Source organism: Balaenoptera ricei, chromosome 14, assembly GCF_028023285.1.
Source record: "Balaenoptera ricei isolate mBalRic1 chromosome 14, mBalRic1.hap2, whole genome shotgun sequence".
In the NCBI taxonomy this organism is placed as follows: domain Eukaryota; kingdom Metazoa; phylum Chordata; class Mammalia; order Artiodactyla; family Balaenopteridae; genus Balaenoptera; species Balaenoptera ricei.
The window spans coordinates 47,156,134-47,181,120 of record NC_082652.1 but is presented as its reverse complement, the minus strand read 5'-3'; the positions used below and the strand labels follow the sequence as shown (position 1 = coordinate 47,181,120).

Sequence of the window (24,987 nt, the reverse complement as noted above, 5' to 3'; positions counted from 1 at the left end):
CAAATGACCCAATTTCGTTCCTTTTTATGGCTGAGTAATATTCCATTGTATATATGTACCACTTCTTCTTTCTCCATTCGTCTGTCGATGGGCATTTAGGTTGCTTCCATGACCTGGCTACTGTAAATAGTGCTGCAAGGAACATTGGGGTGCATGTCTTTATGAATTATGGTTTTCTCTGGGTATATGCCCAGTAGTGGGATTGCTGGATCATATGGTAATTCTAGTTTTAGTTTTTTAAGGAACTTCCATACTGTTCTCCATAATGGTTGTATCAATTTACATTCCCATCAACAGTGCAAGAGGGTTCCCTTTTCTCCACACCCTCTCCAGCATTTGTTGTTTGTAGATTTTCTGATGATGCCCATTTTAGCTGGTGTGAGGTGATACCTCACTGTAGTTTTGATTTGCATTTCTCTAATAATTAGTGATGTTGAGCAGCTTTTCACGTGCTTCTTAGCCATCTGTATGCCTTCTTTGGACATTTGGAGAAATGTCTACTTAGGTCTCAGTCCATTTTGGATTGGGTTGTTTGTTTTTTTAGTATTGAGCTGCATGAGTTGTTTATATATTTGGGAGATTAATTCTTTGTCTGTTGATTCGTTTGTAAATATTTTCTCCCATTCTGAGGGTTGTCTTTTAGTCTTGTTTGTAGTTTCCTATGCTGTGCAAAAGCTTTTAAGTTTCATTAAGTCCCATTTGTTTATTTTTGTTTTTATTTCCATTACTCTAGGAGGTGGATCAAAAAATATCTTGCTGTGATTTATGTCAAAGAGTGTTCTTTCTATGGTTTCCTCTAAGAGTTTTATAGTATCTGGTCTTACATTTAAGTCTCAAATCCATTTTGAGTTTATTATTATGTATAGTGTTAGGGAGTGTTCTAATTTCATTCTTTTACATGTAGCTGTCCAGTTTTCCCAGCACCACTTATTGAAGAGGCTGTCTTTTCTGTATTGTATATTCTTGCCTCCTTTATCATAGATTAGTTGACCATAGGTGTGTGGGTTTATCTCTGGGTTTCTATCCTGTTCCATTGATCTATATTTCTGTTTTTGTGCCAGTACCATATTGTCCTGATTACTGTAGCTTTGTAGTATAGTCTGAAGTCAGGAAGTCTGATTCCTCCAGCTCCATTTTTTTCCCTCAAGACTGCTTTGGCTATTTGGGGTCTTTTGTGTCTCCATACAAATTTTAAGGTTTTTTGTTCTAGTTCTGTAAAAAATGCCATTGGTAATTTGGTAGGGATTGCATTGAATCTGTAGGTTGCTTTGGGTAGTATAGTCATTTTCACAATATTGATTTTTCCAATCCAAGAATATGGTATATCTCTCCAACTGTTGGTATCATCTTTAATTACTTTCATCAGTGTCTTATAGTTTTCTGCATACAGGTCTTTTGTCTCCCTAGGTGGCTTTACTTCTAGGTATTTTATTCTTTTTGTTGCAATGGTAAATGGGAGTGTTTCCTTAATTTCTGTTTCAGATTTTTCATCATTAGTGTATAGGAATGCAAAGGATTTCTGTGCATTAATTTTGTATCCTGCTACTTTACCAAATTCATTGATTAGCTCTAGTAGTTTTCTGGTGGCATCTTTTGGATTCTCTATGTATAGTATCATGTCATCTGCAAACAGTGACAGTTTTACTTCTTCTTTTCCAATTTGGATTCCTTTTATTTCTTTTTCTTCTCTGATTGCCATGGCTAGGCCTCCCAAAATTATGTTGAATAATGGTGGTGAGAGTGGACATCCTTGTCTTGTTCCTGATCTTAGAGGAAATGCTTTCAGTTTTTCACCATTGAGAATGATGTTTGCTGTGGGTTTGTCATATATGGCCTTTATTATGTTGAGGTAGGTTCCCTCTATGTCCACTCTCTGGAGAGTTTTTATCATAAATGGGTGTTGAATTTTGTCAAAATGTTTTTCTGCATCTATTCAGATGGTTTTTATTCTTCAATTTGTTAATGTGGTGTATCACATTGACTGATTTGTGTATATTAAAGAATCCTTGCATCGTTGGGATAAACCCCACTTCATCATGGTGTATGATCCTTTTAATGTGTTGTTGGATTCTGTTTGCTAGTATTTTGTTGAGGATTTTTGCATCTATATTCATCAGTGATATTGGTCTGTAATTTTCTTTTTTTGTAGTGTCTTTGTCTGGTTTTGGTATGAGGGTGATGGTGGCCTCATAGAATGAGTTTGGGAGTGTTCTTTCCTCTGAAATTTTTTGGAAGAGTTTGAGAAGGATGGATGTTAACTCTTCTCTAAACGTTTGATAGAATTCACCTGTGAAGCCATCTGGTCCTGGACTTTTGTTTGTTGGAAGATTTTTAATCACAGTTTCAATTTTATTGGTCTGTTCATATTTTCTGTTTCTTCCTGGTTCAGTCTTGGAAGGTTATACCTTTCTAAGAATTTGTCCATTTCTTCCAGGTTGTCCATTTTATTGGCATAGAGTTGCTTGTAGTAGCCTCTTAGGATGCTTTGTATTTCTGCGGTGTCTGTTGTAACTTCTCCTTTTTCATATCTAATTTTATTGATTTGAGTCCGCTCCCTCTTTTTCTTGATGAGTCTGGCTAATGGTTTATCAATTTTGTTTATCTTCTCAAAGAACCAGCTTTTAGTTTTTTTGATCTTTGCTATTGTTTTCTTTGTTTCTATTTCATTTATTTCTGCTCTGATCTTTATGATTTCTTTCCTTCTGCTAACTTTGGGTTTTGTTTGTTCTTCTTCCTGTAGTTCCTTTAGGTGTAAGGTTAGATTGTTTATTTGAGATTTTTCTTGTTTCTTGAGGTAGGCTTGTATAGCTATAAACTTCTCTCTTAGAACTGCTTTTACTGCATCCCATAGGTTTTGGATCATCGTGTTTTCATTGTCACTTGTCTCTAGGTATTTTTGGATTTCCTCTTTGATTTCTTCAGTGATCTCTTGGTTATTTAGTAACGTATTGTTTAGCCTCCATGTGTTTGTGTTTTTTACGTTTTTCCCCCTGTAATTCGTTTCTAATCTCATAGCGTTGTGGTCAGAAAAGATGCTTGATCTGATTTCAATTTTCTTAAATTTACTGAGGCTTGATTTGTGACCCAAGATGTGATCTATCCTGGAGAATGTTCTGTGCGCACTTGAGAAGAAATTGTAATCTGCGGTTTTTGGATGGAATATGTCCTATAAATATCAGTTAAATCTGTCTGGTCTATTGTGTCATTTAAAGCTTGTGTTCCTTATCAATTTTCTGTTTGGATGATCTGTCAATTGGTGTAAGTGCAGTTTTAATGTCCCCCACTATTATTGTGTTACTGTCGATTTCCTCTTTTATAGCTGTTAGCAGTTGCCTTAGGTATTGAGGTGTTTCTATGTTGGGTGCATCTTGGATTGACCCCTTGATCATTATGTAGTGTCCTTCCTTGTCTCTTGTAACATTCTTTATTTTAAAGTCTATTTTATCTGATATGAGTATTGCTACTCCAGCTTTCTTTTGATTTCCATTTGCATGGATTATTTTTTTCCATCCCTTCACTTTCAGTCTGTATGTGTCCCTAGGTCTGAAGTGGGTCTCTTGTAGACAGCATATATATGGGTCTTGTTTTAGTATCCATTTAGTGAGGCTGTTTCTTTTGGTTGGAGCATTTAATCCATTCACGTTTAAGGTAATTATCAATCTGGATGTTCCTATTACCATTTTCTTAATTGTTTTCGGTTTGCTTTTGTAGGTCTTTCCTTCTCGTGTTTCTTGCCTAGAGAAGTTCCTTTAGCATTTGTTGTAGAGCTGGTTTTGTGGTGCTGAATTCTCTTAGCTTCTGCTTCTCTGTAAAGCTTTTGATTTCCCCATAGAATCTGAAAGAGATCCTTGCCAGATAGAGTACTCTTGGTTGTAGGTTCTTCCCTTTCATCACATTAATTATGTCATGCCACTCCCTCTGGCTTGTAGAGTTTTTGCTGAGAAATCAGCTGTTAACCTGGCATAAAGGGTCAACCTTAAGTACTGAAAAATCTTTATGTTATTTGTTATTTGTCGTTTTTCCCTTGTATGTTATTTGTCGTTTTTCCCTTGCTGCTTTCAATAATTTTTCTTTGTCTTTATTTTTTGGCAGTTTGATTACTATGTGTCTCAGTGTGTTTCTCCTTGGGTTTATCTTGTACAGGACTCTCTGCGCTTCCTGCACTTGGGTGGCTATTTCCTTTCACGTTAGGGAAGTTTTTGACTACAATCTCTTCAAATATTTTCTCGGGTCCTTTCTCTCTCTCTTCTCCTTCTGGGACCCCTATAATGCGAATGTTGTTGCGTTTAATGTTGTCCCAGAGGTCTCTTAGGCTGTCTTCATTTCTTTTCATTCTTTTTTCTTTATTCTGTTCCGCAGAAGTGAATTCCACCATTCTATCTTCCAGGTCACTTATCCATTCTTCTGCCACAGTTATTATGCTATTGATTCCCTCTAGTGTATTTTTCATTTCAGTTATTGTATTGTTTATCTCTGTTTGTTTGTTCTTTAATTCTTCTAGGTCTTTGTTAAACATTTCTTGCATCTTCTTGAGCTTTGTGTCCATTGTTTTTCCGAGGTCCTGGATCATCTTCACTATCATTATTCTGAATTCTTTTTCTGGAAGGTTGCCTATCTCCACTTCATTTAGTTGTTTTTCTGGGGTTTTATCTTGTTCCTTCATCTGGTACATAGCCCTCTGCCACTTCATCTTGTCTGTCTTTCTGTGAATGTGGTTTTTGTTCCACAGGCTGCAGGATTGTAGTTCTTCTTGCTTCTGCTGTCTGTCCTCTGGTGAATGAGGCTATCTAAGAGGCTTGTCTCTTTTTATGTTTTTATATTTTCTAAATTTTCTACAGTAAGCACACATTAATTTTATACTAGGAATATAATCAGTGGTGCACCAATAGCAAAAAAAGTCTTAAAATCCTAACACTGACTTTTCTATTGATTTCATTTCTATTCCTTGTAAAAGTAGAAAGCATATTATTCTTGAGGTGAAAGCCTGGGTCTTAGTGTTCATGTTCTGCTCCTTCAGCAGATGGTCTTCCAGGGAGGGTCATCCAGTTTTAAGGGCATTTACTGGCTTGGTGTTTTTAGGTTAGAGTGCCATCTTTGGGACATACCTGGCATAACTGGTTGCCACCATTTGCTGATGATGTGAAATGCACAATTAAAATATGATTTTGTGACGTGGACCGTAAATTATTCAGTTAGCCCAGGGATCAGGACGTGTAGATGAAACTCAAAGCAGTCCCTCACTGCTTTGTTTCATTGAAAGAACTTCCTCTGATCGCCTCACCAACAGCCTCATCCTCCTCCTATCTACTCCAGAGCAAACTTCACAAGTGATTTTGAAGTCACTGTTCTCCTGGTTCTTTTTTTTTTTTTTTGGTTACTGAGCTTATATATAAGAAATAGAGGAAATAGTTTTGAAAGAAAATAAAAACTATCAATCAGTCAATGGTTATAATGAAAAGTATTTACCAGCAGTCTCAAATTTCCAGAAGTTTTAACTTTTTTCTGAAGTATTTATCCTGTGTAAAATATCACACTAGAAAAGGCAAAGCATTAGATTAATGCTATTTTTGAAGGGCTCAAAGTTATTCATTTATACATTCAATTTAATTTTATTTTTCATCAAAATTCCATCAAGTTTGCTATTTTTTCTAAACTTGAGTGTATCAGAAGTGCCAAGATAATTAAAAAAAATAAAAGGTAATGGGTGGCGACTGCACTTAGCAGATATCAAAACATACTAAAAACAATGTAGTACATCTGTAACAATAGTCAGAATTATCAGCATACTTAATAATATGTTAGTGTAATAAAGGAGAGACTAGAAATGTATCTAAGCATATATGGTAATTTATAATAATCATTTAATGGTTCATTCTTTTATTCAATCAACTTACATTTATTGATTGTCAGAATCTGCATAAATGATGGGTATACATCAGGTAATCATAATTCTTACTAGATTATTAAAAATTTAAGAATTGTTTAAATCAATTATTATTAAGTTTGTGTTTAAGCAAGTCCTATCAAGAACTGTTGGTGGCAGGCACTCACCTGGCTAAGCCTGCGTGGGGCCGCCTAGGTAGCTCCCAGCTCCACAGGCGGCCTCCGGGTCCCGACCGCTGAGCCCACAGCCCTAGGCAAAGACAAGGGCTCAACCGAGGCTCGGCGGCTGGCACGGCTGTCGGGTTAGGTCACGGTGGAGTCTGATTTTTGCGATGCTTCCCTTCGCTGTTAGCTGTTGAGGAAGTGTCCATCCCTTTGTCCCAGATGAAGAGCCATTTGTGAGTACCAGCATCTGTGCTACCAATGTGAGACCTAGTTGGTCCATTCATTGATTGCTCAGTTGAGCACTCAATTCATTCATTTTGCCAATCAAGACTTCTGGACGGAATCTGCCTCACCTGTTTCTTTCCAAAGAAAGCACGATAAAGGCTTCAGCCATAAGTTGCCTCTTTCTCTGTGCCTGGAGACCACCCTCACCATTTCCCTGTGCAGCCCTGCATGGTGTGGGGCCCTCTCCTCTCCAGAACTGCACAGAGCAAGGCACTGGAAATACAACAAACAAGCAGCCACTGACGGTGCCTTCACAGAGCTGATAATTTTGGTGGGAGAAAACTGAGGAAAAAGCAAAATTTGTGGCCCTGAACCAAGATGGTGGAGTAGAAGGACGTGCTCTCACTCCCTCTTGTGAGAGCACCAGAATCACAACTAGCTGCTGGACAATCATTGACAGAGAGACACTGGAACTCACCAAAAAAGATACCCCACAACCAAAGACAAAGGAGAAGCCACAATAAGACAGTAGGAGGGGCACAATCACAATAAAATCAAATCCCATAACTGTTGGGTGGGTGACTCAGAGACTGGAGAAAACATATAACACAAAAGTCCACCCACTGGAGTGAAGGTTCTGAGCCCCACGTCAGGCTTCCCAACCTGGGGGTCTGGCAACGGGAGGAGGAATTCCTAGAGAATCAGACTTTGAAGCCTAGTGTGAGTTGATTGCAGGACTTCAACAGGACTGGGGGAAACAGAGACTCCACTCTTGGAGGGCACACACAAATTAGTGTGTGCATCGGAACCCAGGGGGAAGGAGCAGTGACCCCAGTGGAGACTGAACCAGACCTACCTGCTAGTGTTGGAGGGTCCCCTGCAGAGGCGGGAGGTGGCTGTGGCTCACCGTGGGGACAAGGACACTGGCAGCAGAAGTTCTGGGAAGTAGTCCTTGGCATGAGCCCTCCCAGAGTCTGTCATTAGCCCCAACAAAGAGCCTAGGTTGGCTCCAGTGTTGGGTTGCCTGAGACCAAACAGCCAACAGGGAGGGAACCCAGCCCCAACCATCAGCAGTCAAGTGGATTAAAGTTTACTGAGCTCTGTCCACCAGAGCAACAGTCAGCTCTACCCACCACCAGTCCCTCCCATCAGGAAACTTCCACAAGCCTCTTAGATAGCCTCGTCCACCAGAGGGCAGACAGCAGAAGCAAGAAGAACTACAATCCTGCAGCCTGTGGAACAAAAACCACATTCACAGAAAGACAGACAAGATGAAATGGCAGAGGGCTATGTACCAGATGAAGGAACAAGATAAAACCCCAGAAAAACAATGAAATGAAGTGGAGATAGGCAACCTTCCAGAAAAAGAATTCAGAATAATGATAGTGAAGATGATCCAGGACCTCGGAAAAACAATGGACGCAAAGCTCGAGAAGATGCAAGAAATGTTTAACAAAGACCTAGAAGAATTAAAGAATAAACAAACAGAGATGAATAATACAATAACTGAAATGAAAAGTACACTAGAAGGAATCAATAGCAGAATAACTGAGGGAGAAGAACGGATAAGTGACCTGGAAGACAGAATGGTGGAATTCACTGCTGCGGAACAGAATAAAGAAAAAAGAATGAAAAGAAATGAAGCCAGCCTAAGAGACCTCTGGGACAACATTAAACACAACAACATTCGCATTATAGGGGTCGCAGAAGGAAAAGAGAGAGGGAAAGGACCTGAGAAAATATTTGAAGAGATTATAGTCGAAAACTTCCCTAACATGTGAAAGGAAATAGCCACCCAAGTCCAGGAAGCGCAGCAAGTCCCATACAGGATAAACCCAAGGAGAAACATGCCGAGACACATAGTAATCAAATTGCCAAAAATTAAAGACAAAGAAAAATTATTGAAAGCAGCAAGGGAAAAACAACGAGTAACATACAAGGGAATTCCCATAAGGTTAACAGCTGATTTCTCAGCAGAAACTCTACAAGCCAGAAGGCAGTGGCATGATATACTTAAAGTGATGAAAGGGAAGAACCTACAACCAAGATTACTCTACCCGGCAAGGATCTCATTCAGATTCGAAGCAGAAATCAAAAGCTTTACAGACAAGCAAAAGCTAAGAGAATTCAGCACCACCAAACTAGCTCTACAACAAATGCTTAAGGAACTTCCCTAAGTGGGAAACAAAAGAGAGGAAAAGGACCTACAAAAACAAACCCAAAACAATTAAGAAAATGGTCATAGGAACATACATATCGATAATTACCTTAAACGTGAATGGATTAAATGGTCCAACCAAAAGACACATGTTTGCTGAATGCACACAAAAAGAAGACCCATATATATGCTGTCAACAAGAGACCCACTTCAGACCTAGGGACACATACAGACTGAAAGTGAGGGGATGGAAAAAGATACTCCATGCAAATGGAAGTCAAAAGAAAGCTGGAGTAGTAATACTGATATCAGATAAAATGGACTTAAAATAAAGAATGTTACAAGAGACAAGGAAGGACACTACATAATGATCAAGGGAAAAATCCAAGAAGAAGATATAACAATTATAGATATATATGCACCCAACATAGGAGCACCTCAATACATAAGGCAAATGCTAACAGCTATAAAAGAGGAAATCGACAGTAACACAGTAATAGTGGGGGACCTTAACACCTCACTTACACCAATGGAGAGATCTTCCAAACAGAAAATTAATAAAGAAACACACGCTTTAAATGACACAATAGACGAGAGAGATTTAATTGATATTTAAAGGACATTCCATCCAAAAAGAGCAGATTACACTTTTTTCTCAAGTGCGCACGGAACATTCTCCAGGGTAGATCACATCTTGGGTCACAAATCAAGCCTCAGTAAAAGTAAGAAAACTGAAATCAGATCAAGCGTCTTTTCTGACCACAATGCTACGAGATTAGAAATCAATTACAGCGAAAAAAACGTAAAAAACACAAACACATGAAGACTAAACAATACGTTACTAAAAAACCAAGAGATCACTGAAGAAATCAAAGAGGAAATCAAAAAACACCTAGAGACAAATGACAATGAAAACATGACGATCCAAAACCTATGGGGTGAAGCAAAAGCAATTCTAAGAGGGAAGTTTATAGCTATACAAGCCTACCTTATGAAAAAGAAAAATCTCAAATAAACAATCTAACCTTACACCTAAAGGAACTACAAGAAAAAGAACAAACAAAACCCAAAGTTAGCAGAAGGAAAGAAATCATAAAGATCAGAGCAGAAATAAATGAAATAGAAACAAAGAAAACAATAGCAAAGATCAAAAAAACTAAAAGCTGGTTCTTTGAGAAGATAAACAAAATTGATAAACCATTAGCCAGACTCATCAAGAAAAAGAGGGAGCGGACTCAAATCAATAAAATTAGATATGAAAAAGGAGAAGTTACAACAGACACCGCAGAAATACAAAGCATCCTAAGAGGCTACTACAAGCAACTCTATGCCAATAAAATAGACAACCTGGAAGAAATGGACAAATTCTTAGAAAGCTATAACCTTCCAAGACTGAACCAGGAAGAAATAGAAAATATGAACAGACCAATCACAAGCACTGAAATTGAAACTGTGATTAAAAATCTTCCAACAAACAAAAGTCCAGGACCAGCTGGCTTCACAGGCGAATTCTAGCAAACATTTAGAGAAGAGCTAACACCATCCTTCTCAAACTCTTCCAAAATACAGCAGAGAGAGGAACACTCCCAAACTCATTCCACGAGGCCACCATCACCCTGATACCAATACCAGACGAAGATGTCACAAAGAAAGAAAACTACAGACCAATATCACTGATGAACATAGATGCAAAAATCCTTAACAAAATACTAGCAAACAGAATCCAACAGCACATTAAAAGGATCATACACCATGATCAAGTGGGGTTTATCACAGGAATGCAAGGATTCTCCAACATATGCAAATCAGTCAATGTGATACACCATATTAACAAATTGAAGGAGAAAAACCATATGATCATCTCAGTAGATGCAGAGAAAGCTTTGGACAAAATTCAACACCGATTTATGATAAAAACCCTCCAGAAAGTAAGCATAGGGGGAACTTACCTCAACATAATAAAGGTCATATATGACAAACCCACAGCAAACATCATTCTCAATGGTGAAAAACTGAAACCGTTTCCCCTAAGATCAGGAACAAGACAAGGTTGCCCACTCTCACCACTATTATTCAGCACAGTTTTGGAAGATTTAGCCACAGCAATCAGAGAAGAAAAAGAAATAAAAGGAATCCAAGTCGGAAAAGAAGAAGAAAAGCTGTCACTGTTTGCAGATGACACGATACTCTACCTAGAGAATCCTAAAGATGCTACCAGATAACTACTAGAGCTAATCAATGAATTTGGTAAAGTAGCAGGATACAAAATTAATGCACAGAAATCTCTTGCTTTCCTATACACTAATGGTGAAAAATCTGAAAGTGAAATTAAGAAAACACTCCCATTTACCATTGCAACAAAAAGAATAAAATATCTAGGAATAAACCTACCTAAGGAGACAAAAGACCTGTATGCAGAAAATTATAAGACACTGATGAAATAAATTAAAGATGATACAAACAGATGGAGTGATATACCATGTTCTTGGATTGGAAGAATCAACATTGTGAAAATGACTATACTACCCAAAGCAATCTACAGACTCAGTGCAATCCCTATCAAACTACCAATGATATTTTTCACAGAACTAGAACAAAAAATTTCACAATTTGTATGGAAACACAAAAGACCCCGAATAGCCAAAGCAATCTTGAGAAAGAAAAATGGAGCTGGAGGAATCAGGCTCCCTGACTTCAGACTATACTACAAAGGAACAGTAATCACGACAGTACGCTACTGGCACAAAAACAGAAATATAGATCAATGAAACAGGATAGACAGCCCAGAGTTAAACCCACGCATATATGGTCACCTTATCTTTGATAAAGGGGGCAAGAATATACAGTGGAGAAAAGACAGCCTCTTCAATAAATGGTGCCGGGAAAACTGGTCACCTACATGTAAAAGAATGAAATTAGAACATTCTCTAACACCATACACAAAAGTAAGCTCAAAATGGTATAAAGACCTAAATGTAAGGCCAGACACTATCAAACTCTTTGAGGAAAACATAGGCAGAACACTGTATGACATAAATCACAGCAAGATCCTTTTTGGCCCACCTCCTAGAGAAATGGAAATAAAAACGAAAAAACAAATGGGACCTAATGAAACTTTAAAGCTTTTGCACAGCAAAGGAAACCATAAACAAGACAAAAAGACAACCCTCAGAATGGGTGAAAGTATTTGGAAATGAAGCAACTGACAAAGGATTAATCTCCAAAATTTACAGGCAGCTCATGCAGGTCAATATCAAAAAAACAAACAACCCAATCCAAAAAGTGGCAGAAGGCCTAAATAGACATTTCTCCAAAGAAGATATACAGATTGCCAACAAACACATGAAAGCATGCTCAACATCATTAATCATTAGAAAAATGTAAATCAAAACTACAATGAGATATCATCTCGCACCGGTCAGAATGGCCATCATCAAAAAATCTACAAACAATAAATGCTGGAGAGGGTGTGGAGAATAGGGGACCCTCTTGCACTGTTGGTGGGAATGTAAATTGATACAGCCACTATGGAGAACAGTATGGAGGTTCCTTAAAAAACTAAAAATAGAACTACCATACGACTCAGCAATCCCACTACTGGGCATATACCCTGAGAAAACCATAATTCTAAAAGAGTCATGTACCACAATGTTCATTGCAGCTCTATTTACAATAGCCAGGACATGGAAGCAACCTAAGTGTCCATCGACAGATGAATGGATAAAGAAGAGGTGGCACGTATATACAATTGAATATTACTCAGCCATAAAAAGAAATGAAATTGAGTTATGTGTAGTGAGGTGGGTGGACCTAAAGTCTGTCATACAGAGTGAAGTAAGTCAGAAAGAGAAAAACAAATACCGTATGCTAACACATATATATGCAATCTAAAAAAAATAAAAAATAAAATGTCATGAAGGACCTAGGGGCAAGACGGGTATAAAGACACAGACCTACTAGAGAATGGACTTGAGGATATGGGGAGGGGGAAGGGTAAGCTGGGACAAAGTGAGAGAGTGACATGGACATATACACACTATCAAACGTAAAATAGATAGCTAGCGGGAAGCAACCGCATAGCACAGGGAGATCAGTTCAGTGCTTTGTGACCACCTAGAGGGGTGGGATAGGGAGGGTGGGAGGGAGGGAGACGCAAGAGGGAAGAGATATGGGAACATATGTATATGTATAACTGATTCACTTTGTTATAAAGCAGAAACTAACACACCATTGTAAAGGAATTATAGTCCAATAAAGGTGCTAAAAAAAAAAAAAACAAAAGAAAAGCATGCTAATGTACCTAGAGTCTGTCATACAGAGTGAAGTCAGAAAGAGAAAAACAAATACCATATGCTAACACATATATATGGAATCTAAAAAAGAAAAAAATGGTTCTGAAGAACTCAGGCGCAGGACAGGAATAAAGACGCAGATGTAGAGAATGGAATTGAGGACATGGGGAGGGGGAGGGGTAAGCTGTGACAAAGTGAGAGAGTGGCATGGACATATATACACTATCAAACATAAAATAGATAGCTAGTGGGAAGCAGCCGCATAGCACAGGGAGATCAGCTCAGTGCTCTGTGACCACCTAGAGGGGTGGGATAGGGAGGGTGGGAGGGAGGGAGAGGCAAGAGGGAAGAGATACGGGAACATACGTATATGTATAACTGATTCACTTTGTTACAAAGCAGAAACTAACACACCATTGTAAAGCAATTATACTCCAATAAAGATGTTAAAAAAAATAAAGAAATGGCCAAACTGAACATAGCCATTCCAGTGAACCTGGTTACATTCTTATTTTGAAGAACTGCTGAAAACAGTGATTTAATCCAGTACTTACGAAGCAGTAGTAAGAGGCCCAGTGCAATCATGCCAATCCCTGTTGGTCCGAGACCAACATTTGAACCCCCAGTTTGGTCATCAGTGACAGACACACTGGTAACGGAGCTGCCGTCCCCAGTGCTGATGCCGGTGGTACTCGGGTACAAGCACATGTTGTCGCTGTCACAGTCGCAAGCCATTAACTCCACGATCTGCGGCAATTCGCATGCTCTGTTAAAACTGTCCTTTAGTAGGATTGGGATCTCGTAATATAAGGGATATAAAGGCTGCTCAGCTGTCAGGATTGCAGAGGTAGCTGAGAAGGAAGAGAAGGGAGAGAAAATAAAAATTTCTTGGGGGTAACCCTTCCTAATACCCAAGACTAACTTAGGGCCTGATTTTTTTTCATGCTCCTTCAATCATAGAGTACATTGTATTTTTTAAAATTAATGCTTATGATGCTTATTTCCAGAGTATAATATTATATCCTATTATACTTTAGCATATAATATGCACTCAATGAATATTTGTCCAGTGAATGAAGAATATTGAGCTGAAAGGAAATATTGGAAGTCTTCTATTTGGGATTGTAGTTTACAAATACCCTTCTGAAGACTGTTGTTACCTCTTATTCAAAACTGCTGTCCTATTATTTAAAATTATTCCAATAACTATTATTTTCCTAATTCTTTGTGCTATGATTACCTATTGATTTTTATAGAAACTATTGCTTAAAACATAGGTTGAAATTTGCTTATCAACCCGAGGAGGGTTTAGAGGTGATTTACTCCTAAATCATGAATAGTAATTGATTAATCCTTAACAGTCAATTATTATTATTATTATTATGGGTTATTACTTTCAGTTAGTTATGTGATAAGCTGGCTAGGTCTACCAAAATGTGACCTGTGGTCAAAATAAGAGTCAAATAAGGCATGGCCACAACCTGTTAGGCGGGATTTTATTCTTTTTTTTTTGAATTTTATTTTATTTATTTTTTTATACAGCAGGTTCTTATTAGTTATCCATTTTATACATATTAGTGTATATATGTCAATCCCAATCTCCCAGTTCAAGGTGGGATTTTATTCTGTTCTTCAACACCAACATGTAAATAGGACCTGAGAATATTCTTTCCAATGTGACTATATTTTTTACAGGCAAATGCATAATATCATTTAAATACCTTTACAAACCTTCGTGCTGCACATTTTTTCTTATGTTTTTACTCATAGTATCTAGGATCTGAATGAGGGAAAAGTGGTTAGCAATTATTTAGAATAGCATATTGGGCTTTGTAGGGAAAGGTGAATTCAGAGTTGTCTTGATTTTAATGGAATTACTTAGCTTTTTAAAATATTAAAGTTGTTTTGTGGGAAAGGGCTAGAAAACAGGTGACTTAATTTCCTCCAAGTCCTTAATGGTGGCATTTTTTTCTGGCATCATTTCAAGATGAATGGAGAAGCTTGGTGGCCTCAGAAAGGTGGGTTTTTCCACTTACCTTGGACTCTGTAGTCTGACCCCCATCTTACCACCCTACCTCCTGAAGTTTCCTGTTTCCCCAAATGAATATGTGATTAGGGAGCTATTGTAGCCCAAATGAGGTTCTCTCATAATGTTTCATTTTCTATTATACATTTAACATCTCAGGAAAAAGAACCCAAGGTATATAGTGTTATGTTGCCTGAAATTTATCCTCAATTTTTATCGATGTGAGGCCTTCATTTTAAAGTAGCAACAGTTGGTACAAACACACATACTATTATGGGCTCTTTACACTCTTGGTGGAAATAGAGTTAGAAAGTATTGTTGCGTGACTTGACTAATTATTTGGTAATTATTTTTGCTTTTGGTCTTAAAGTATGAGCAACTTTGCATTCTGCTTACCACTTATTGATCTGATATCCCAACTGTCCGCTGTCCCTGGGGGTTCATCAACAACACAGAAGGTAAAGGGAGACCCATAAGAGTGATCGTTAATGACTGTTGCAGAGATAAGGATGGAGGAAGAGGCAAGGCAGATGGTTTCCCTCTCAGCAACGATGACTGGGCAGTAATCATTGATATCAGGAACTTCGATACATATGGTTCCGTGGCTGTTTTCCCAGAGCCATCTGAAACAGTAAAACATATTGGATGTTGGGATAAATGATGTCAGGGAGAAAATTCTTTCTCATATCCCATGATGATGCCACAGGACAGAGGAATAGTATGACTGATTCCTGAGATGGTGAGTGATAGGTTCCTGCCTGCTTCAATCTCCTGAAGATATTCTGCTTAGATTAATAAACAATGGCCCTTGTTTTTAGGCTTCTGTGGATACATTTTGATGTATTTTTCTTTTTATTTACTTGAATGTACAAGCACTGGCTCTGGTCAACCTGGCTAGAATTCATTTTAGGAACAGGCCCTCTAGAATACTGGTAGTAAATAAGACTATAATATTTATATAACTCACGCACCCAGATGTTAAAAGTGACACTCATAGGATGAAGATTAGAATGTATGGACTGTAATTGTTTGGGCATTACCATGGTTTCTCTTTCAATCTTATACTGCCCGTTTATCTTTCTCTTTGTTTGGCTACTGTAAATCTCAGATATAAACTTAATGCAAACCTACAATATCTATCTTCTATTAGGTAGGTATCTGGGACATCTATTTTCTCCCTTCTTTCCTGGTTACTGATCTTTTTCTGTTGTTTTGTTATGTAGTAGCTGGTTTCCCAGACATTGCTCTGGAGAATCATTAACTATCGCTAAATAAACAAATTCCTGTTGCTACTCACCAAGAGGAATGTTTAATAGATTTTCCCACGTGAGAAGCAGCTCAATTACAAGTTAATTCAGTGCATCTGCACTTAACGACTTTTAATTTGGATCTTATATTTGGAATAACCTTGTGCTTTCTTGGTCTTTATTTAATTAATTAATTAATTAATTTATTTATTTATTTTTTCCATATTTGAAAATAACATTTATTGCATAATTTACTAGCAGGTAATAAGGGAATAAGTACATTTGGGATATTAAGGTATTCCTTATGCTTGAATAAGTCTGATTATTGGTAAGTGAGCTACAAATAAAGTAGAGCATTATGTTTAAAGCTGTTGGAAATCGGAGCAAATTGAAACAAAAATAGATACAATCTTCCCATCACTCAGTTTTAAGGAAAACACGACCTATCATCGGCCTTTCCTTCTACAATTACATTACATAGCAGGAAACTCTCAATCTTTTGAATCATCCTTTTTTAGAGAAGCTTATGAACTCCTCCCTATCACAGATACTTCTGACCCCTATGTTCTTCCAAGATTTCTTTTTTTATGCACTCTTTTTTCTGCATTTGTTTTTGCCTTTTTTTAGCAGCTTAAGGTGACTCAACTTACTTCACTTTCTGCTGTCTCTGATCCATCCTCAAACATTATTCAATTTTTTATTTTTTAACATCTTTATTGGATATAATTGCTTAATTGCTTATAACACAATGGTGTGTTAGTTTCTGCTTTATAACAAAGTGAATCAGCTATACATATACATATACCCCCATATCTCTTCCCTCTTGCGTCTCCCTCCCTCCCACCCTCCCTATCCCACCCCTCTAGGTGGTCACAAAGCACCGAACTGATCTCCCTGTGCTATGCGGCTGCTTCCCGCTAGCTATCTATTTTACGTTTGGTAGTGTATATATGTCCATGCCACTCTCTCACTTCGTCCCAGCTTACCCTTCCCCCTCCCCGTGTCCTCAAGTCCATTCTCTAGTAGGTCTGCGTCTTAATTCCCATCCTGCCCCTAGGTTCTTCATGACCTTTTTTTTTTTTTTTTTTTTAAGATTCCATATATATGTGTTAGCATACGGTATTTGTTTTTCTCTTTCTGACTTACTTCACTCTGTATGACAGACTCTAGGTCCATCCTTTCTTGGTCTTTAACATCTTACTTTGGACAACAACACTCACACAGGCCTCTTATTGTAGCTCAGTTTTAGTGGCTCTAAAATACCTATACACTTCGGGACACTGCCTTTCCTGCAGGTCATCCCCAGGTGAATTTTGTGCACCCTTGTAGCACTTACTTTAAGTAAATATTTCTAACATACTCTACAAGCTGATCAACCATCTCAAGAGATGAGGTCGTAAGCAGAAACTGAATTTTATTTATATATTTTAACTTTTATGCTTTACACTGTTAAGTCACATTCAATTCTTTTTTGGAAATAGGTGAAATAAATTATGACTTAAATGTAAATTATGGTTAAAAGGATACTGAATTCAGTCCTTGACCTACGGTATTTAGAGCTCTCTGTGAGTCTTACAGACACCAATAAACTGTATGTTTTATCTGAGTCAATCTAACATCAACATTAGAATAATATTTGTATTGAATGTAATAGTAATAATTTTTTTAAAATTTGAAAATAAATTTTCTTATCATCTATAGCCAGGATCTCTGCTGTGTATATCCCATTGGTAATATATTTTTACTTCTTATCAAATTCCCTAGAAAATTGTATCTCACCAGTCCTTGAATCTACTTTTAACCAGTTGCCTGCATCATGTCCCATGATACACCTGTTTTTAAATAAAGTCATTCATCCATTCATCATTTGCTTATATGAAAGTTAATCATTTTAAGCCACACAATGTGCTGAACTTATATATGGTGTTTGCATTCTTTATGGTGATAATTGACTTGGGTTATAAAATGTAAATAGAATAAAATTCCAGTATTGAACATATTAGTGCACAGATTCACAACAGAATTTTATAATTTTATAATTATTACTCTTCTGGCTCTTAATATAATTGTTAATAAAATGTATGAATTTATTTCAGGTCTGTTCATGAAATCACAGCACTGTCTCCTGAGGGAATATGCTTTATTCATTTTCACATGTGGTACACTTTGTTTTTCTTAGATTTTAAGGCATGTTGGTTTCAGAGCACCTCATTGTTGGCCTGTTAGGGGTTGTGGTGTCATCTAGCCAGCTTGTGTATATGGATTTTTGTTACATGTAATGGATTCAAAGTTCTTGACATTATTGAAAGAAAATCTGGTCTCTGTACCAGGCATAAATTCAAACGTCCAAAGCATTTATCTGGCATATTCTTTCCCTTGGTAGACTTCATAATTTTTGTTGTCTGTCAATTTATTAACTGATTAAGTAATCAAAACTGTTAATTTCAAAAGTAATTTACAGGTCAGTAGACTTTGTTCACTCCAAAAATATTGGAAGGAAGAAAATAAGAAAGACAAGGAAAAGACAGAGAGAATACTTATATATTTCACTATCGTTATTTCCCAGAATATCTTATATAGGTCTAATTCCTGTATAATCTGTGTATCTGGTGTCCATAATACCTACCTTTCTATTGTTCCAATTCTGACCTCTCTTTAGGCTCATCAAATTTCTGAGATACCTGTGTTTCAGCTTCTACCGTTATCATTTTTTTGTTTGTTTTAGGTCAAGCAGGAGATTGAAATTAGCCGCAAAGTCATCCGATAACACAGTTTTAAAGGAAAAAATTAGTGACTCATCTTTAATGATGTCTTACTGTTTATAAAATAGCTTAATCATCCTGGGTCCAGGGTAGTACAACAGGGCATAAAAGACCAAAGAGACTCATAGAGTAACTGTAGGTGGTTCTTTGATCTTACAATTGCTCCCTGGACACAATTACTCCTTTAACCAGTTGGAGCCCTTACTGCCTCTAAAACACTATTAAAATTCTGAAAAAAATGGTAATACCACAATAGCCTTCTAAAACAAACAAACAACAACAAAAAGCAAAGCAAAACTCCGAAAGTATTTCAACCCATATACACTAGCACATACTAGTGAATTAACATAGGACAGAACCGTGCTTTATCTCTTAAACACGAGCAAAATATTTGCAGTACCTGACATTTTTTTGCAGGATTTCCTGTATCCAAATCTATAGCTGTATATGTGCCAAGCACATAATTCAGTAAGGAATTTCCTTTTATTCCTTCTCGCACACTGAAAGTCATAGAATCTGGATGAAATGCGGGTCCTTCTCTCACATTAACAACCTGAATTCTCACAGGGGTTGGGTGCATTCGGAATTGAGAGGCAACTGAGTGGTGAAACTCAGCTTGGTTTTTAACTCTGATGCTAAGATGAATATTAGGCACTTGTTCATAATCCAGCCTCTGAAAAGACAGAAAGTAAAAAACTCTGAAATGGCAAAAGGACTCTCTTGATAGAATAAGAAGCCAAGATAAAAAAGCAGCACACTAGAATAAAGGCCAGGAGCTATGCAATTCTGATCTTGAATTGATAATATTTTATTTATTACTGCATTAGGTATTTCAGACGTGTTATTTCCTTTATCTTTTGGCATAATCAGGTACATGGGTTCATTTAGGCCTGTGACTTTAAAGTGGACTCCAATTTTGGAGTTTTGAACTTCTTACGTTAAAAACCCTGAAATGAAAGATGATCCTTCTTTCTCAAATGAGGTGCTTATGAAAAATAAAAAGTAAAACTTAGAATGAAATAAAAATGTTCACAACTATTGAATGAATAAATAGTAGCCAGGTTTCCTTTGTAGAATGCCTATCTGAGAATATCTTGGAAGCATAATCAGAGAATCAAGAAGCCAATATGTATGATGCAATTGAATGTGTAATTTAAAAAAATGATGCAAACAACTTCTAAAGGAGAATTTGTGACTATTATAGTCAGACCTAAACTATAATTTAATTGTGCTGAGTCTGGGGGACAAGAAGACTCCTTCATAGGGCACCTTCAAATAAGTAAATACGATGCCCAGAGAAAAGTCACCTTTGAGATGGGTTCTTTGGATAAAACATGAATAGAATCTTTTGATACAGAATGATTGATGTGGTGACATGAAAAGTCACCCCCAACGATTCAGCACAGAGCTGAATATGAATTGTGTACTCAAAAATGGATTTTCAATTGGAAGAGATCCATTTTCTATAACAAGTAAAAAAAAATTGTAAAAAAGGGAGTACTGGGCACTGTTTAGAAGTGCTCTGGAAGCTAATGTAAAACATCACTTGCAACACATTTACTAACAATAGAACGTAAGATATCAGTGCCATCAGCAAGACCCTTAGATAAATCTCTGCTTCTCAGGGATATTCCATGACCTTATGAATGTTCTTTTAGATTATAGTTAAATTCTTCTGGGGCTTCCCTGGTGGCGCAGGAGTTAAGAATCTGTCTGCCAATGCAGGGGACGTGGGTTCGAGCCCTGGTCCGGGAGGATCCCACATGCTGCGGAGAGGCTAAGCCTATGCGCCACAACTACTGAGCCTGCACTCTAGAGCCCGTTAGCCACAACTACTGAGCCCGCGTGCCCCAGCTACTGAAGCCCACGTGCCTAGAGCCTGTGCTCTGCAGCAAGAGAGGCGACCGCAATGAGAAGCCCGTGCACCGCAATGAAGAGTAGCCCCCGCTCGCTGCAACTAGAGAGAGCCCGTGTGCAGCAATGAAGACCCAACGCAGCCAAAAATAAATAAATTAATTAAAAAGAAATTCTTCACAAGAGCTAATAAGACAGAAATATTCACAGGAATTCACTTGGTTTCTTGTTTGGGGCTGGCTCAACACGCCTCACTTAAATTTCAGCTAAAACCCTTGAGATTTGGGACTTTAATTGCTGAAATTTACAGGAATTGGCATTTTCTGGTACAAGTATGTCTGGAAGAGGCAAGCAGGGCACACACAGGAAGGAGCTTACAGAGGTGAACAGAGGGAAAAATCTCAAGGCACTAGTTCTTTCCTAAAACTTGGTTTACTGGCCCCAGATAACACGGTGAGGCATGGAGGTGGCAGTTAAGTATGACTTTGGAATCTGAGAGACTTTGGAATTTGTCTTTGTCGTTTGACACCTGGGTGAACTTAGACAAGTTAGTTTTCCTCTTTGATTTTGTTTCACTTTCTTTAAAAAAGTAATCACAGTATTTTCTTCCTTGAGTTGTGATGATTGAGATAATATGCACAAAGCTTCTATACACAGAATATAACCCAATAGCTGGTGTTCAGAGAGTGCTTAATAAACCTTAGTTAGAATTATTATAAAAATAGAGAACCAATATTTCTTTGTTAGAATTCCAACTGGGTAGCATTTGCTTTTCTTCTTGATGTTGAAGTGAATGTGTACATACCCCCCCATATATTTATATTGTTTGTTAGTAATCCATACACATGTATTGATAAATACCAAAAGGAAGTTATTATTGAAAAAGGGATTTTTTTTTACTTTCTTAGAGATTTTTCTCTTGTTAAGCTGTGCTGCAGGGGCCAAACCTAAGGAGGGTAGAACTGCCAGGGTTCCATACCCAAGAAACAGTTTAATTAATTATGGGCAATACTGGGGAGTGGGTGAGGAAAAGGAGAAAAAGGTTTTCTAACCTAAGGATACCACAACCCTGAAAGGAGCAAGCCTTCTAGAACAAAGGTAAAATCACTCGGATGGATCTGTTAGGATTTTCTTTTCCCTCTTATAAGTGGGATGGTTCCTGGAGAACAGGGACCATTCATATCCCTGGCACCTTTCATTTCCCAAATTAGGGTTGAACTAATCATTTGTAATGTCCTCAGGCTAAGAAAAGGGTTATAGAAATCTTAGTCAAATGCCCATGGCTTAGAGGTCAGTTCCCACAGGGTTAAGTGGTAGCTTGAGTGAAAATGGAGAGGGACCAAGGGGACATTAGTGACCTCATTCCACATGCCAAATCCTGGAAAATTACACATATGTTCTCTAAATACATAGTTCTTTTGGCTATGTGCTAGCACACATATTAAGGTTTTAAATTTTGTTAGCCTTTCTACATTATTGATGTAGATGCTGATGATTTTGATGTTTTTAAAGCATGTTGTTTTCTGCTCTCTCTAAAAAACTTGGGAAGTTATCATCCAGAAAAAAAAAGAATAGATACGTTGTCTACACAATGTCTAATCCTACCTTGACCAATTTTTCATGAAATTGAATTTCCAATAGTTTTTTTGGCAATAAAGTAAGTATATCTTTAAAAAACTTTTAGCTTTCACAGAAGACACATTATATAAGTCATAGATAGTTCATTGCCTGAGTTATGAACGTGTTTTCTTTTTCATTTTTATAATTTTGTAGAAATGATGAATTCTGCTCAGTGACTCCCATTTGGGTAAGAGCTGCAGTTTCAGTAAATGTCACCATCAACACTATGCCTAAAGGTTTGTGAGTCACTACTATCTTCTGGAGACGGGGGCCAGGTGCTAAGGATACAAAGATATTTAGGTCAAGTTATTTATGCTCAAGGATTTTTTTTGCTCTTAGTTTAGTAGTTTTGGAGGCAGATTAAAAGCAAAGAATAGTTACATATTGCAAGATAATGTACAAAGTCAGTGATAAACATGGTAAGAAGATACGTAAGAATTTCGTGACATGTCTAGATCTTGATTTTTAACCAAGATGCAAGGTGGAACAAATTCTGATCCCTGGAAAGAAACTTGACTAAGTATTCAGAATTTGATAAGGTGATAGGTGACCTCTTGTCTCTTTCTATCCATGTTACATTTGGCGGTGGCTCTTATTCTTGTTCCCTCACTTGCATTTTGACTGCTATTGCTTTAGGTCAGGTTCCTAGCACCTCAAGACTTGATTAATATAAAAATTATTTTCTTTAATCTTTCTGGAGTTAAGCTCATAATGTTACTGCTAGTTAAAAATATACCCCAAAGCTTTCCTTGGTCTATAAGCAGGGCTTGGTAAATTTTTTTGGTTAAGGGCAGATAGTAAATATTTTAGGCTTTGGAGGTCAGATACAGTTTCCGTCTCAAGCATTCCGTTCAGCCAGTGGAGTGTGGAAACAGCCATAGGAAATACACAAATGAATGAGTGCAGCTGTGTTACAATAAAACTTTATTTGTAAGAAGGTGGCAGGTCAGATTTGGTCTGTGAGTCATAGTTTGCTGACTTCTGGCCCAAAGCCATGTTTCTCAAACAAGAAGTTCATCACATATTCTTGGAGTCCTTGTGTTCTCTCAAGGAATTTTGAAATGTGTGTTCATTTGAATGACAATTTAAAAAAGCACATATATCTATATTTGCCATAATTTTAATGACCACCTCATAAATTAATACCCTGCATGATTTCAATGGTAGTGCTTGTATTTTGTGGTAAGGTAGTAATGCTTTAATTTCTTCAAACAGTTGCAAAAAGGACAGAGAAAAACTCAATATATAAATAATATGTTTGCATTAGGTGAAGGCTAAGTCGCTTCCTAATTTACTGTCTGAAAAAAAGTTTCACAGTAACTGGAATAGAGAAAAGTAGGAACAATTGAATAATCGCAGTTCACACTGCATGGTAAACTAAGCATAGGTCTGCTAGTATATATTTTCATAGCTATAAGTTCTATTTATGTTGTTAGTAGTAATTTTGTTTGAGAACAATTAATTTCGCTTATTGCATAAATACTAATTTGAATCTTATTGGTTTGTAGTTTTATTTGTTTCTAATTTGCGTTTTTAGATTTTATTGTTGTCCATAAAGTAGTTTAAGAAAAATTAATCTATAAGAAAAAGTCAAACCCTGTAGTCCAGTACTCAAGGTTCTCAGCAGACTGACTCCAGCTCAATATCTATTCCTACATCTGTTCTTCCCTCCATGAATACTCTGCAACAGTCCCACGGAACTGCTCGTTACGCCTGAACATGCATTATGTTTCCTCACCTCAGTGTGTTTGCTTATTCCATTACCCACATTAGCAATCTCAGTTATAAGGTCTTGCTTAAACCTGATTCCATGATTGAAACCTTTTCAGCCACATCTAGCTCAGAAGGATCTCACCTTTTAGGCATTATTTCATATTTCACCCATCTGGCTATTAATTACATTTAATACCATAACATCTATACTACTATTTATTTTGTTTTTAACTCATATTGTTATCTAGTTTGGGAGTACTTGCCTTATCTTCTCAACTAGGTGTTGGGCATTATGAGAACAAAACAGCCTTCTTATTTCTCTTGGTAATAAATACTGTGTTGCTGGGCTGGGAGTTTCAGACTGACACAGTCAGCTAACTAAGGGCACGTGTCCATACAGATAGTATTCAAGGTTGTAGAGTATTTGTTGCAGGGAGATTCTCTCTGAGTATTTTAACCTTTCTTCGGAAGAAAATATTGCAGATCCCATATTGCACCTTGACGACCTTCAAAATGCCTTCATTGGTTTGTGGGTCTGTTTGAATATCAAACCAGTTCCCATCATTTCCAGAGAGAATTAAATATTTTGTCAACCAGTTGTCAGTTCCTTCTTCGTTAAGATCAATTGCTTGAAATCGTATCAGTTCTGAACTTAAGCAATCCTCTTCAATACTTGCTGAGTACTGAAATGACATAGATAAATTTTATCATCAATGAATTTTCAAGAGGAAAGAGATTTACTAATACGGAATTATCATTTAAAATACTAACAACAGACTATGCCAATGATTTTTGCATCAGCCATCTGTCCAATCAGAAATATAAGAGTAAAATGATTATAAGATAATAAAACTGATTTTCTTGTCCTGTATGTGAAATCAAGATCAAATTGTCACTATGTTTCATTTTTCTTGCTTATTTTAAATTTTCCTTAAGTTACTCCCTCCTTTTATGTAAAAGGGCTGGATGGTAATTATATGAGGCTTCGTGGGCCAGAGAGTTCGTGTCGCAACTACTCATCACTGCTGCTGTAGGATCAAAG

General features: G+C 37.3%; 1 protein-coding gene across 1 annotated transcript in view; it reads right to left on the bottom strand.

The window, feature by feature from the left end:
• Positions 1-24,987, bottom strand: part of DSG4 (desmoglein 4) — a gene marked incomplete at its 5' end in the record, with an annotated part of 47,217 nt that overhangs the window by 10,779 nt on the left and 11,451 nt on the right. Inside the window, 5 exon segments of the mRNA XM_059893786.1 lie at positions 13,278-13,574; positions 15,146-15,362; positions 17,678-17,843; positions 19,166-19,431; positions 24,443-24,628. Coding sequence (XP_059749769.1) covers positions 13,278-13,574; positions 15,146-15,362; positions 17,678-17,843; positions 19,166-19,431; positions 24,443-24,628 — 1,132 coding nt within the window.